Raw genomic sequence first — 15,560 nt, 5'->3', positions numbered from 1 at the left:
AATGGAGGATAGCTCTGCCATTTTCAGACATGGCTTCATGGGACACATTTGCAAGGTTTTAAGTGTTGGGCCTGTTGGCACGTAGGTTTTCCCACATTCCAATGGCATGGAGACTTCATTACATCTAGATGGAGAAGCTGAGAAATGTAGTCTTTGGCTGGAAGCCATATTCCAGCTACAACTTTCTTACCATAGAAGCACATAGAGGATTTTGGTAGCAACTCGCAGCCACAGCCGTAGCCCTTTTCTCTTGCTATTAAGTCTCTGTGCACAACCTTCTTCCTGCACAAAGAACATACTCAACCCGTCCTCACCAGTTACTGATTCAGCTCAAAATCCAGGATCTCTATTAAGGTCCATCAGTTTTAGATGTGGCTTCTAAATAGTGTGACGACTTCTAAACTGATGGGCAAATTATTTGCTCTCACCCTCACTTCTTCCCATTTATAATGGTGTGGTGAGGTCAGGAAACCCAAATAAAAACTCTCAACTTGGAAAGAGGAATAAAGGGAAATGTATTGATTCAAACCAACTGTGGGATATTCCTGGGAGACCCTGAGAAGAGTCTGTCTCTGATGGTGGAGAAGGAAGTTCCTTGATGAGACCCTGATTCTGCTCTCTGGCAAGGGGGTCCCTTGTTTATTACCCTCAATGGCTTCCAGTCTGGAAAATTATTCCTTATCCATTTCCCTCCACGGCTCTAAGTAGAGGCTAGGAGTGTGCCCTTTATGGGAGACGTGAAAACAGTCCACTTACTGCTGGCATGAGCTTGGTGCCCATTGTTTTAAGGCCACGCTCACATTTCTTTGGCGGCAAAATTCCCACAAAAATGTAGCTTTTTGGTCTATACAGTTCTAGTTTCACCTGTTAGGAACCACAATTAAGCACTTTTCTAGACCAAATTCTCAAAAGTATTTTTCATCACAGGACCCTGCCTCTCTTTAATGGAGGCTACCTTGAGACCAACTGAAAATAAGACTGCTCTGGGAATGCTACACCCAGATTATCACCGCAGGCCTGGATCCCTTTGTGTGGCTTAACCAAGTGGCGGGGAGGTCTTGCTGGGCTTACCACCCCCACCTCCCGCACCTCAAAAATAAAACAATCCTTTTTTGTTATTCAGGGTACAGAGGCACTTGGCTCTTCTAATCCTTTGAGGTTCCTAATACTGGTGTTTATTCCATCTCTGCTTAGAGACTAGTAAATTCTTTCTTGTGATGCCTTGCTAAAAGCACCAAGGACCAGGCAATTCATTGTACATTCTGACTTTTCCAACTGCTACCCATAGAGCTATCATCTCAGTAGGTGACAAAATGTTACCTGAGGGGAGCCTGGGTAGCTTGGTCGGTTAAGCGTCTGACTCTTGATTTCAGCTTAGCTCATGGTCTCCCAGTTTGTGGGTTTGTGGATTCAAGTCCTGTGTCAGGCTCTGTGCTGACAGCATGGAGCCTGCTTGGGATTCTCTGCCTCCCTATCTCTGCCTCCCCCCACTTGCATGCACTCTCTTTCTGAAATAAACATAAAAATATTTTTTAAAAATGTTACCTGAAATACAAGTCCTACCTGCTTGTCGTGTGAATGGTAAATCAATGCTATACATTGTTTTTCTTGTAACAGTATCCTACTTCAGGCTATCAATTTCTGTATTAGAAATATAGATGTGCATCTCAACAATAGCCAAATTATGGAAAGAGCCTAAATGTCCATCAACTGATGAATGGATAAAGAAATTGTGGTTTATATACACAATAGAGTACTATGTGGCAATGAGAAAGAATGAAATATGGCCCTTTGTAGCAACGTGGATGGAACTGGAGAGTGTGATGCTAAGTGAAATAAGCCATACAGAGAAAGACAGATACCGTATGTTTTCACTCTTATGTGGATCCTGAGAAACTTAACAGAAACCCATGGGGGAGGGGAAGGAAAGAAAAAAAAAAAGAGGTTAGAGTGGGAGAGAGCCAAAGCATAAGAGACTCTTAAAAACTGAGAACAAACTGAGGGTAGATCGGGGGTGGGAGGGAGGGGAGGGTGGGTGATGGGTATTGAGGAGGGCACCTTTCGGGATGAGCACTGGGTGTTGTATGGAAACAAATTTGACAGTAAATTTCATATATTAAAAAAATTAAAAAAAAAAAAGAAATATAGATGTGCACAGGAACTGTGTCTAGCTTCTGACATAGACTCTCTTTGACCAAATTTTAAGCAGACCTTTTCAACTGGGCCTCTCATAGGCCCTGTCTTTGGCCTATTGCCAGTTTCCAAAAGAATCCTGCTAAGTCAATTTAGGATTCCCTCCCCCGCCCCACCCTCTGTATCTGATCACCTTGGTCTGCCTCCAGCAAGAATCGCATTAAGTCAGTTTAGCAAGCATTCCCCTACTCTTGGTGTCTCCTCTTAGCAGTTTTCCATCTATGAACCCTCCCCGCATTCTGCTCAATGACTTTAAATTGCCAGCCATCTTTACTGTATTTGGAGTTGAGCAAAGTATCTCTCCCCTACTCTGACAGTCTTGGGCACCTATTGTAGCTAGAACCGTCTTCCTCACTGTCTTAACAAGTGTCAGGATACTTTTTTCTGTAATACTTCTAGTGTAAATGCCGGTGGAGTGATGATTGGCAGGGAAAATGAGCATATCCCTTTTCCTCAGTGGCCCCCAGTGGGACTTCCCTCAATACTGATAATATTCTATCTAGAATTTGTCCTCTCTGTATTCCCTTTGGACTTTATTTGTAGCAAGTTAACTATAGATCACAATCCCTTATCTGGAATTCTTGGGACTAGATGTTTCAGAAATTGGACTTTTTCAGATTTCATAAAGTATTATATTGTTTTAGGCAGCACTTGTAATCCAACACATTTACATTTTTGTATCAAATATATGAATTTAATAAGCATGATAAATGCCATAAAAAGCCTGTCAGGGAGGTCAGGTTTGGTTGCCAAATGAATTTTGGTGTCAAAAATGAAAACACTTTTGCTTTTCACAGATTTTTTTTGACTTTTTTGAATTGTATGTGTAGCAACAAAAATTTTTGCAGAAAAGTAACCAAAATCATCTAAACATGTAACCCCCACCAGTTTATAGTGTCACATTTCTGTTCCTGTCCATTACTCTTCCGTTTGATCTAGTCCTTTTTCCAAAAGATAAATGAGAGGTGAATTATAGAATCCAAAATTAACTTTGCAGTCCAAAGCAAAGCAAAATTGATCTTAATTCTTTAGAAAGTAAAACCTTTCTTCACTTTTCCCAGTAACTGTTTTTCTCTCTTTTGAGGTAACACCCTCTAGTGGTTGTCTGCAGGTATTTCTTCAATCTGAAATTATCAAAATTACCAGCAAAGACAAAGAGATTACTTAAGATCACTTGCAAATTATGAAAGAACAGAAAATATCATTACATTCAAGTTTGTTTAAGAATCCTAAGAGAGACAGGGCACCTGGGTGGCTCAGTCGGTTAAGCACCCGACTTTGGCTCAGGTCGTGATCTCACGGTTTGTGATTTGAGCCCCACGTAAGGCTCTGTGCTGACAGCTCAGAGTCTGGAGCCTGCTTCAGATTCTGTGTCTCCCTCTCTCTGCCCGTACCCTGTTCCCACTGTGTCCCTCTCTCCCTCTAAATAAACGTAAAAAAAAAACTTTTAAAAAAAAGGTATTCAAGGAAAAGGAATCTATTTTAGCCTGGTCAAGTTAAAAAGCCTCTAAAAAGGCCAACTAAAATAAAGAAAAGCAAAATACACTTATTTTTCTTTATTAGAGAAAAGGATAAAATTTAAGTTATTTTTAAACAAAGTCAGATTAGGATGGTAAAAGGAAAAAAGCCATCTTGTTATTAAGGAAGACTCAATGCTTTGTCTACTGCATGGATCTGGTACACATGTTTGTACGGGTTTAAGTTTTGGTTAAACCTATCAGCCATGATACATCCACGGAGGGTACAGCCACAGGAAGTAAGAGTGAGCTGGCAAAACTGGTTGCTCAGATGTTAGCACTGCAAGCTCATGGGGTTTAACCAAACACTGAAGTTAAAATGAATCTGCAACCAAGAAAGTAAAAAAAAAAAAAAAAAAAAAAAAAAAAAAGCTTTACTCAATATTTAGAAATAAATGTTCACATACAAGACACTTGTTAGGCTAGAAGGTTTCCATAAACTTACGGAAGGATTTATGTCCTGAAGTAGCGGTTTACTTTTGGAAACATTCTCTAGAATCACTCAGTATGTCTAGTTCATTTGGACATTCCAAATACAAAGTAAGAAAGGGAGTCCTTGCCAGGTTTTTTTGTATAAAGTTCAGGTAGTATTAAATAAATACAAAATATGGTTAACTATGTATTAAGATTTTCTACCATCAAATTATGAAAGTCAGTACACAGCAAAGAGAATAAAGCACCTATTTTCACTCTCTAAAATAAGGAGTGAATAGTATTACTGGCTGTTTGGCTTAATTTTAGTAAAAAAGAGAAGTAAGACACTCATTTTACTTATACATACGCTCTAACTATACTACTGGGGAGCAGGCTGTATGGGAACTTAGCTGGGGCTTGCCCAAGAATGGGGGTGTATATGTCCATGAAGAAATCCAAAATACTACCCAACTAGTGTGATATTACCTAACTAGTTCCCTAGATAGCTAGCATTAAAGTGGTTCTGTGGTCTCAAAGATTCAGATCCTCTTCCAAAGGGCCTAACCTGTTCCCCAAACATAAAAAGTTCTTAAAATATTTTAAATGGAATGACACAGCTCCACTATGATGCACTTCTGTGATTTCTGATAACTACTTTAAAAAGAGGAGCAGTATCTGCTATCTACCTTAGAGACAGCTTTGAAGCCAGATGATATAACAGACTTAAAATGGATTTGAATTTCAGGAAAAAAGCAAGATAAAAATACAAAGCATGATAATTGATATTAGAATTTCTTAATGACAAGAAAAAAGAAAATAATTTCAAGCCCCCCCCTCAATAATTTTCCTATTCAAGAGGGTATAATTTAAAAAAGAAAAAATGTTTAAATTTTCTTTTCAAGAGCGATGTATGCATAAGCAATCTTCTGAGCAGGGTAAAAGCCATTCTGGCATAAAACAATTATAAAAGCTGAAAAAACATCTGTACACCATTTTATTTTGATGAAGCTATTATCTTTGTATTCAGATGTAAAATACGATGCACTATTAACCAGTGATTCTACGAATGACACTTAGACATTTGTTTTGTTGGCTCGTCAACAAAACACCTCTTTAACGGAATCTATAATTTAAGCGAACAATGGACCATAACTATAATTTGACACAACTAGGCAAATGGGGGCCACATATGACACTTTCAGTTGTTGATAGAATCAAACAAGCATACAGAAACTTTATTGCGTTTAGCTCTGTACAACAGAACACACTCTCGTTTTCGTTGTACAACTGCCGGTTATATTGTCGTCGAGCTGTTTTAAGAGGAAATTCCATTAACTGATTTTCCAATAGCCGTGAAGCTGCTGCATATTATTTTGCTCTGTACAAACCAAAACTTCTTTCTCCAAACTATTAAAACTCTGTAACATCTAATGACATTATTCTCTTAAATCTGATATACAACGTGCCACTCTTTTTTATTCTAAATTCAAAGACCAGGTAACTTCAAAGTTTGGTTTTTTTTTTTTTTTTTCTCCTGAAAAGAAAGACTAAAATAAATGTCTGAAAGAACAACATTGCTAGGTATTAGAAAAATGTGCAGGTGACTCAAGTTCAGATATGGCACACTGATTTTAGAATGCCAAATATCTCGCTCACGAATTAAAAATACTTGAATTTAGTTTATTCCTTTCGCACTCTTCTTTTGCGTACTGACTTCACTGGCCCATCTCCAGATCCTGTGCTCTCATCTGCTTCCTTCATCTGGAGAAAGAATTATGCAAATGTTTATTTTCATACAATGGGTAACTGGTAGATAGTAGTAAATATTTCTTATTCTTTAAAATGTAACAATCAAACGCTACCTTATATGTGTTCTTTAATTCATGAAGCTGATCAAAAATGTGTACATAAATTAATGTGTTTTGTTCATCTTTTGGCATGATTACATTTTAGAATAACTCTGCTTACCAAATATGCATCTGACAAGAAATACTGCTATCAACTCTACTCATGATTTTATTTTATCATTTAGAATTTAATCTCAGTGTCATAGTTAACTAAAGGTTGTATGACATTTTCATTGTGGGATAGTCAACACTAACTTCATCACAATAGTTCCATAAGTAATGAATTGCTGAGCTGGATTTATAGAGACTTTTTCAGAACTTCTGGCATACAGTACTTTGAGAAAAATTAGGAGGCAGAAAAGGAAACATCAGGTTTATAATTTGGGGTTTTTCTTTCCTTATCCTTCCAGAACAAGCATTCATACATGAATTAAATTCGTGTAACAAAATAAAATAATGAAGGGGGCGCCTGGGTGGCTCAGTTGGTTAAGCATCTGACTTAAGCTCAGGTCATGATCTCATAGTCTGTGAGTTTCAGCCCTGCATTGGATGATCTCGAGCCCTGCTTCACATGAGCCCTGCTTTTCTCTCTCTCTCTCTCTCTCTCTCTCTCTCTCTCTCTGCCCCTTGTGGGATTCTCTTTCTCTCTCCCTCTCTCTCTCTGCCTCTCACTCATTTGCACCCCCTTCTCAAAAAAAAAAAAAAAAACATGAAGGTATTATATGGTGTTAAACAAAACACTACTTTTCAAGGTCATACTATATAAAAAGTTGGCTAATTTTAGCTCACTGACATAAAAGAAGAATAAAAGACAAAGACGGAATTCAGTTTTTTGTTTTGTTTTGTTTTATTTTTCTAAAAGCGAGAGAGCAAGCAGGGGAGGGGCAGAGAGAGAAGGAGAGAGAGAATCCTAACCAAGCTCCACGCCCAGCATGGAGCCCAACGTGGGACTCGATCCCACAACCGTAAGATTGTGACCTGAGCCAAAATCAAAAGCCAGATGCTTAAACCGACTGAGCCACCCAGGTGCCCCAAGATATTTTTAAAGGTGCACAAAATATTTTGTGAAGCAAAATATAACTAGACACATATTCAAATGAATGAGTGCAAGTATTATTATTAAGAGAGTGACAGGTGAAACAATGACTGTTTAAAATCCTATCCTGGAGGAAATTATCTTCACCCAGCTTCCTCTAGATACAGATATTCAGACCAAGGTTCCCCTAAAACCTCAAGAGGCAATGAAGACCAGTCACCAAGTATATATACTGAATAAGCTTTAGAAAACAGGTAACGATGAAACAAGTTGGAGAGATTTCTTCAAACTCACAAAATAGAAACTTAATGTCATCCCATGTAGTAGACCAGGCAAAACTGTGCTTTTACCCTACCAGCACTGAGTAATGAGGGTGGTGAGGACGGTGACTGGGGTAAGATCACGTAGCTCCTAAGGGCTAGCAAATAGAGAAAATAGGCCTTTGGTACATGCTGGGCAAAAAGAGAAAGCTCTGGTTCTGACTCATATCCTGGATGGTTTCGGATTCCATAACTGCCTAAAAAGAGGCACTGTGGAAAGTTCTGTTATATATCAGGATACAAAAAGGGGTAGACGGATCAAATTAATGGGAAAACTAGTTTATTAAAGCTTTGAAAAAAAACAAACAAACCACCGTATCAGGCAGATAGTACTCAACTACCCAATGAATGAAATATTACAAAATGTGGCAATAAATTATCCAGACAAAAAGAATGTTTTTATAATAGGTGTAAAGAAAACTGTCTTATAATAAACAGAATTACCTTTTAAATATTCAAGTGGTCTGTTTATAATCATTTTCAACAGAATACTTTAATGATAAAGTCATAATATTTTACAGATGCAGCTCTCTGGATTTTGTAAACCCCACCCTTTATGCTGTTTCTTATCAGGGGTTAAGATGATTAAATTATTTTCTTGCCTTCTTTATGGATACATTTTTTTTTTAATGTTTATTTATTTTTGAGACAGAGAGAGACAGAGCATGAATGGGGAGGGTCAGAGAGAGGGAGACACAGAATCTGAAACAGGCTCCAGGCTCTGAGCTGTCAGCAGAGAGCCCGACGCGGGGCTCGAACTCACGGACCGCGAGAAGTCGGACGCTTAACCGACTGAGCCACCCAGGCGCCCCTATGGATACATTTTAAAAACAATATGGAGGCTCCTATGAAACCTGGGAGAAACACGGAAAAAATTCTCCACAAACCAGACTGCTTTTACTAAAATAGTTTATGGATAACAGTCATACATAAAAAATGGTTTGTCTTCCATTAAAGAGCTGCTTACCTCATCCTCTGATCCAGGTTTATTTGATTTATTACCTTCTTCTTGTCCTTCAATGATTTCGATTTCTTCTTCACTCTTTTCCTCAGGTTCACCTTCCTCTTCTAGAATATAGATTTTTATTACAGGCAAAGACTTGAATTAGAATTTTGCTACTGAGAAGTATTGAATGTAGTAAGGGGGATTTATTTAGATTCCAATATTTAAAAGCAATTTCTACTATTAGAAATTTCTAAAAATTAATGCAAATACTCATTATTTTACCATATTTTATAAATAAATCATCATATTTGAGGGAAGGGACAGGCTTAAGAAATTCTTAAGCATTTAGTTTACATGTAATATGAAAAGCAAATATATCTGTGTGTATGTGTATATATATGGACACACAATGTCATATATATAATATATGTAAATATACATGTGTGTGTATTTTTTTGAGAGTACGATTTTTAAGTCAACTCTTTCATCAACTCTTAAGTTAAAAACAGTGCACAAGGCATAATTTAAGTTGTAGGGGGCTCAATCTGGAACCTGACTTGGGACACCTGGCAAATATCAATAGTTTTATTTCTACCTAGATGAGTGAAAGAAAGTCTCAATGGAGACCCACCAAAAAGCCTCAGTTCTTCAGTTCTAACATCGTTAGGAGTTTAGTGTAGGGTGGGAAGGAGACATATAATTCAGCAATCCTTCTGGGACATTAAATTACTCATTCTGTATGATAGACTATCTGATAGACAACAGCCACTGAAAGACTTGCTATTGAATTTGTTCCCGCAATCACCTGCCTTAAACCTAGTCCTCTCCTTCAGAGTCTGTGCTCTCTGTACCTCCCATCTCATCTATGTTCTTGGAGGTAAGAAAAGTCCCTGCAAAAAGCTAGGACACACTGGATCCAGGCTCCCAAGCAACTGAAAGATAGCTAAATCTCTTTCTTCTTAGAGAACAAAAACTGTAAGCAGATGGCTATCAGGGTGCAAACCCAGGCCAGGGGCCATCACTCCTCTCTGCCCCAGGCATGCACCTTCTGGGGATTCAGAAGGTACATATTTGACAATAAGCAAGTGCAACAGCTATTGTTTACTAGATAATCTGCTCTTTTTACAAACTTTGCCCTGGGGGGGGGGCGGTGGGAGGGAAGGACTCCTGTTATAACTCGATATCATTATCCTACCTTTTTCAAGACTTTCACCATCACTTTGCTTTTTTTCTTCTCCCAAGTCGACTGGTTTCTCCAGGATGGCTTTCTTTTCCTTCACTTCTTGCTCTAGTGCTCCCTTTGTTTGTGGTTTACATATGTCAGTTTTTTTATACTCTGACTCTTCATATTTTTTCTGTAGTAGTTTAACAGAAGCTATTTTTAGTGAAAGCAAAGCCCTATTTTTTAAAAAGTTTTTTTTTTTTTTTTGCAATAACTGATATTAAACATAGTGAACACAGTAAAAACTTACAGGAAATTTATTTAGCTTACTACTCTTAAGAAATCACTTGCTCAATTCATAGAACCCCTGCATACTAAGAGATTTATTTTAAGTTGAACGAAATTCAATTTCTTTACCTTGACTTTTCTTGGCCAACAAAATAAAGCAATTAATGCTACTGGAAGCCCTGCTGTCACAAGATAAATGAGCCAAAGCCATGGGCGCTCTTCGGCAGCTACCATTAACTGTTTAAATACACCAGGCTATAGAAGAAATAGGCATAAACATGAAATTCAGATTTTATGAACATTCATTAGGAAATGCAGTCTATTAAAAACAACTTATTTTATGTAGGTGTTTCATATTAAGGAGTGATGAACTTCTAAGCGAAAAATACTTTATTTTCCCATCTTATGCACTGCACAATTTAAACTCTATTAGCATGTATCACTGTTTGAAACTTTGTAGTAGAAGATGTTACTACGTAGGTAGAAATTACTAACTTACCAGCAAGAATTATGACAATTTTATTTTTTAGTAAACTTCAGGATAGAACTCCTCTCTATGGATGTATTCTCTTTCATTTAGAAGTATATAATGCTCTGATAACTCTTTATTTATTTATTTATTAGAGAGAGAGAGAGAGAGAGAGAGAGAGCAAGGGAGAGACACAGAGAGAGGGAGACACAGAATCCGAAGCAGTCTCTGCGTAGTCAATGCAGAGCCCAATGCAGGGCTCAAACCCACACTGCGAGATCATGTCCTGAGCCAAAATCAAGAGTTGGATGCTTAACCAACTGAGCCACCAGGTGCCCCTCATTCTTTACTTTTAAATAACTTATTAATAAGATCAACCTGGGAATTACTGCGTTTTCTTTTTTATTAACAAATTTCATACAAAAGGAAATTGTTTCTCTTATTAAAATAAAATATAAATTCATTAAAAGCTTTAGTTAAGAAAGTTTCAAAGTGCAAATCTCTTTACCTACTCTTTTGATGGCTTTTGCTAATGTCCAAAGAAACCAAACGTGAGGTACTTTTCTTTACAGTAATTGATTTTAAAGATAAATTCTCCAAGATGCATTATGTTGAAATACTTAGCTTAATGTTTCTAAATAATGTTAAGATTTGGGTAAAAAATACTGGAACACAATTTAATAATAATAAATTTTAAAGTTCCCTGTACTCCTCTAAGTGAAAAGTAGTTACAATGAATAAAGAATAATATTTAGATTGCTGTTACTACTTAGGCCTTGAATTGATAAGGTGACAAAGATATTAAGTAGTCTCCTTATAAATAGCAAGTAAGCAATTAAATCACATTATGCTATCATAATTTAATGAATGAAAAATGTACACACATACAGTTCATTATATAGTTCATGATGAAGTTATAGTAAAGCTAACTATTTTATCTACATAAAATTATTTAAGTATATTTCTTTGGCATTTACTAATGACTACATATTTATTTACCTTTTAGGGCCATTTGTATAACCTATAACCAGGACGAAGTCTTATTATTATTCTATGGTAAATACTGTACCTCATTAGCATTTGCTATCATTATTTTCACTCCCCAACCATCTGCAGCCCAGCGATCTGCTATTTCCTTTTCTGAACAGATAATAAAATTATCAAAGTAGATATTAGAGGTCATAGACCAAAGCTCTAAACCAAGAGCACGGAAAGAAGTCAGAAGAAATGGATGATCATCCTCAAAATAATCTGGGTTAGGAATTTTTCGAGGACTCCAGATTCCCTGGAAGAAAAAATAATTAAAGACATTTTCAAATAAAATAATGTCATTATAAATGCTATTCAAGAAGTTGTTGCTGTTGAATGAAATCAGCAGTACTATTTGGAGAAAAAAGAAAATCTTATCTGATGTTAATTCATCAGCAAGTCATTGGAAAGAAAAACTTTTCTTCTCATTCTGTACACAATATTCCCTATGAATAAAACTGACTTTAAACTCCAAAAACGGCAAAGTGAAAATCCAATACACAAAGAAACTTGAGTAATTAAATTTCACAAGTGATACCATTTTAGACAATATTTTTTACCTTTAGCAAAGTTATTAAAAGCAAGAAGTCATTAAAATTGCCCAAATCAGAGAGATTACTGTATGCTAAATATGAAGCCATTCCTTTAACATATACCAATGATGGGTATGGATATGTTTTTCTGCACCTCAGAAAAAAATTCAACATAAAAGTTCCATTAAATCTTAAATGATTAAACTCAGCCAAATCAAAAAAATTCAACAATATGATTACTGACTCACTCACTCTTCCATCATGTATGTCTATTCTGCACCAGGCACTATGCTAGATACTAGGGATAGAGTGATGATCAAGAGAGACATGGTTCCTCTGTTATTAAATTTAAAGTAGTGAAAGAGACAGACATTTAAAAAGTTACCAAAATAAGCATTCTGTAATAAATGCTATGAAAAAAACCTCACAGGAAACAATTAGAATATGCAATTGCCTATGTATAATAAATGTTAGAAAATGTCAATGAATAATTAGATAAAACTACAAGGTTAAATGCATAACATAGAGATTCGACCCCCAAATCCAGGTACACTCAAAAGACATCTGATATTATTGAAAAAAAGCCAAAGTTTAATAACACCAGAAAATAAGGAGCACATCATTTAAGCACAGGCATCAATTACTAAAATGTACAATGTGAGGTCTCCTGATCAGAACTCATTTCTTATATTTAATTCTAAACTGGAACTTGGTTCCAGAGTGATCATCAATTAACAGAGAAAAATATAGTATGAAGTGACTGATGTTTAGTTCTTAATATTATTCCTCCAGAAAATTACATAAAGAATATTTTACTTTTTTTTTTTAAAGTAGACTATGCCCAACGTGGGGCTTGTACTTATGTGACCCCGACAGTCACATGCTCTATGCACTGAGCTGGCCAGTGCCCCAAGAATACTTTACTTTTTTTTTTTTTAATGCAGACTTAGACTCAGTAGGTTTGAGACCTGAGAGTCTGCATTTCTTTTTGTTTGTTTATTTATTTAAAAGTTTATTTATTGTGTGTGTGAGAGAGAGAGAACGAGTAGGGGAGGGGCAGAGAGAGAGGGAGAGAAAAAGAATCCCAAGTAGGCTCTGCACTGTCCGTGCACAGCCTGATGCGGGGCTCAAACTCATAAACCCATGAGATCATGACCTGAGCTGAAATCAAGAGTTAGACGCTTGATCCACTGAGCCACCCAGGCACCCCAAAGTTTATTTATTTTGAGAGAGAGAGAGTATGAGCAGGAGAGGGGCAGCGCAGTCCTAAGCAGTCTCCATGCCCTCAGCACAGAGCCTCACACGGGGCTCGATCCCACAAACCATGGGAGATGGACCCCAGCTGAAATCAAAAGTCAGATTCCCAAATGACTGAGCCACTTAGGCGCCCCAAGAGTACCTTACTTTTTTAAATAAATTAGGGGCACCTGGGTGACTCAGTTAAGCGTCTGACTTCAGCTCAGGTCATGATCTCACCGTTCATGAGTTCGAGCCCCGTGTCCGTCTCTGTGCTGACAGCTCAGAGCCTAGAGCCTGCTTCAGAGTCTGTGTCTCCCTCTCTGTCTGCCCCTCCCCTGCTCACACTCTGTCTCTTTCTCAAAACATAAATAAACATTAAAAAATGTTTTAAATAAATTAGTTGGAGTCTATTTTCTTTTTTTTAAGTTTCTTTATTCTGTGGGAGAGAGAGAGAGAGAGAGTGACTGTGCACATACTGGGGAGGGACAGAGAGCGAGGGAGAGAGAGAATCCCAAGCAGGTTCTGTGCTGTCAGTGCAGAGCCCCATGTGGGGCTTGAACTCACGAACCTTGAGATAATGACCTGAACTGAAACAAAAGCCGGACACTTAACCAACTGAGTGCCACCCAGGCACCCCTCCTTTGGCTTAAGATAGCTAAAGTATACTATTACAAATCAAATTTCTAAAAGTTAACACAGCATTATCAATAACTAAATATATAACAGAAATATCACAGCATTTTAAACTTTACTATGGAATTGGAAGAAGTGGGTTATTACCTGGTAGTTAGGATTATCTATCATTGGAGGTCTCCACACTCCTTTGTATTTGGGGTTATCTATCATGGGAGGTGTCCACTCACCACACCCAATTTGACATGCTGGATTAGAAATACGAGGTGCCTCCCATTCTCCATCCATGTCTTCATTCCTTAGGAAATTAGAACAAAGCAAATATAGTAACCTCACGTCTCTCCTGTCAGCCAGTCAGTAACAAAAAGCAAGTAAGAAATGGATGAAATTGACAGCTGAGGATGAAGAGTGTTTACCAGTCATCAGGTTTCTCAGCATTAGGATCTGGAATAAATTTTGGTTCATCATCAAGCCAGCCATCAGGCTTCACAGCACTTAAATCTTCTATTTGGGCAGGTTCACTTTCATCCCTGAAAATACAGTATTTTGTGCCAAGTATTAGTTATTCAAAACGTTTAGAAATGCACATGTTACAGAAGTCAGAAGATACCAAAAGGTATTTCCTACCCTTCTGTCTTTGTGTCTACTATCTCCCCCTTTTCTCATCCACCAAAATCTTCTGCTAACTTGTTACTTTCTTATGTATATATTCCCTGTTGTGCCCCATGCATACACGCACATAGGTATATACTGGGTTTTTTTATGCAAATGATAGCATTCTATACAGAGTATGTTTTTGTTTACTTAAAAACTCATCAATTCATCAACAAACACATATTAGAAGCCTACTATGTGCCAAGACTGCTCTGTGAGCCCTGTTTTATATAATATGTATCTGCTTCATTCTTAACTGTTGTACAGTTTTCTAATTTGTGGCTATACCATAATTTATTTAGACTAACTACTCTTGAGGGACATTTAGTATTTCTAAAAATTTACTATTACAAATAATTCTATAATGAATATCCTGGAATATATTAGAAATTAACATGCAATTAGCTGTCTGAATTGAAAATATTTTTTCCTGTTTCTCATGTATTTTTTGATATAGTTTATGATAGGTGTTTTTTTGGTTATACTCAAATAATTCATTTTCTGTGTTGAAATTTATTAATATTTTCTTTTATGATTCTTAAATTTTATGTCATATTAGGAAAGGTCTTCCTTACTCTAATATTATTCTTTTTTAAACTCTCCATATTTAATTCTATTACTTTTATATTTTCATTAAAAATTATACTTAGAAAATAAATTCTCAAGTATATAAACATAATCATAGTAAGTACTGAATAAAACTACTAGTATAATTTTCATCTTTATAGAAAAGTACAAATTTTAAACAAGAGGTTACATGTAATTTTTCAAACATATCTACATAACAAAATAAACTCAAATAATCAACTCTCTATATGTAAAGACTTATACTTGCCTGCTATCAATTTTGAGTCTCTCAGGGCTCAGAGTAACGAGAATTTAAAATTTAAGGGAGCATTTCCTTTATCAGCTTATAAAACAAATTCTCACATGCATCACCAATCAGAAAGAGCTTATTAGTAGCAGTTTCTTTCATTTCAGGGCAAACTTACTTCCCAGGCTTACTCTTTATAGGTAAAGAAATATGAAACAATGGAAGAAAATCCACATGGAGGGAGGTACTCCTACCATTTCTGAAAGTATGAATTCATGAAAATTATGCATTAATAGTGACTTTTTATTAATTAAAAAAAAAACCATACTGTTATTTCTTCCTTGTAGAAGTTACTTCCCTATGATACTATTTGCTTGAATGCAAAGACATTTTTATGATAAATCAGGATCTCTCTTTATCTACAAGAGAATTAACAAGGAAACACTTTTGGTTATCCAGGAGCAAC

The 15,560-nt window shown here is 36.6% G+C and overlaps 1 protein-coding gene across 1 annotated transcript in view; it reads right to left on the bottom strand.

Annotated features, from left to right (window-relative positions):
* Positions 1 to 5,333: 5,333 nt before the first annotated feature.
* The window catches only part of CLGN (calmegin), a 56,183-nt gene continuing 45,956 nt past the window's right edge, over positions 5,334 to 15,560 (bottom strand). Inside the window, exons 9-15 of the mRNA XM_007091786.2 lie at positions 14,043 to 14,156; positions 13,774 to 13,924; positions 11,262 to 11,477; positions 9,853 to 9,978; positions 9,469 to 9,628; positions 8,295 to 8,395; positions 5,334 to 5,885 (exon numbers count right to left, since the gene is read on the bottom strand). Of these exons, the coding sequence (XP_007091848.1) occupies positions 5,805 to 5,885; positions 8,295 to 8,395; positions 9,469 to 9,628; positions 9,853 to 9,978; positions 11,262 to 11,477; positions 13,774 to 13,924; positions 14,043 to 14,156 (949 nt within the window). The 3' untranslated portion in view covers positions 5,334 to 5,804. The remainder of the gene's footprint in view (positions 5,886 to 8,294; positions 8,396 to 9,468; positions 9,629 to 9,852; positions 9,979 to 11,261; positions 11,478 to 13,773; positions 13,925 to 14,042; positions 14,157 to 15,560) is intronic.

Source organism: Panthera tigris, chromosome B1 (genome assembly GCF_018350195.1).
Source record: "Panthera tigris isolate Pti1 chromosome B1, P.tigris_Pti1_mat1.1, whole genome shotgun sequence".
Classification (NCBI taxonomy): Eukaryota; Metazoa; Chordata; class Mammalia; order Carnivora; family Felidae; genus Panthera; species Panthera tigris.
The sequence above is the reverse complement of the archived record's forward strand: the minus strand, read 5'-3'. Positions and strand labels throughout refer to the sequence as shown.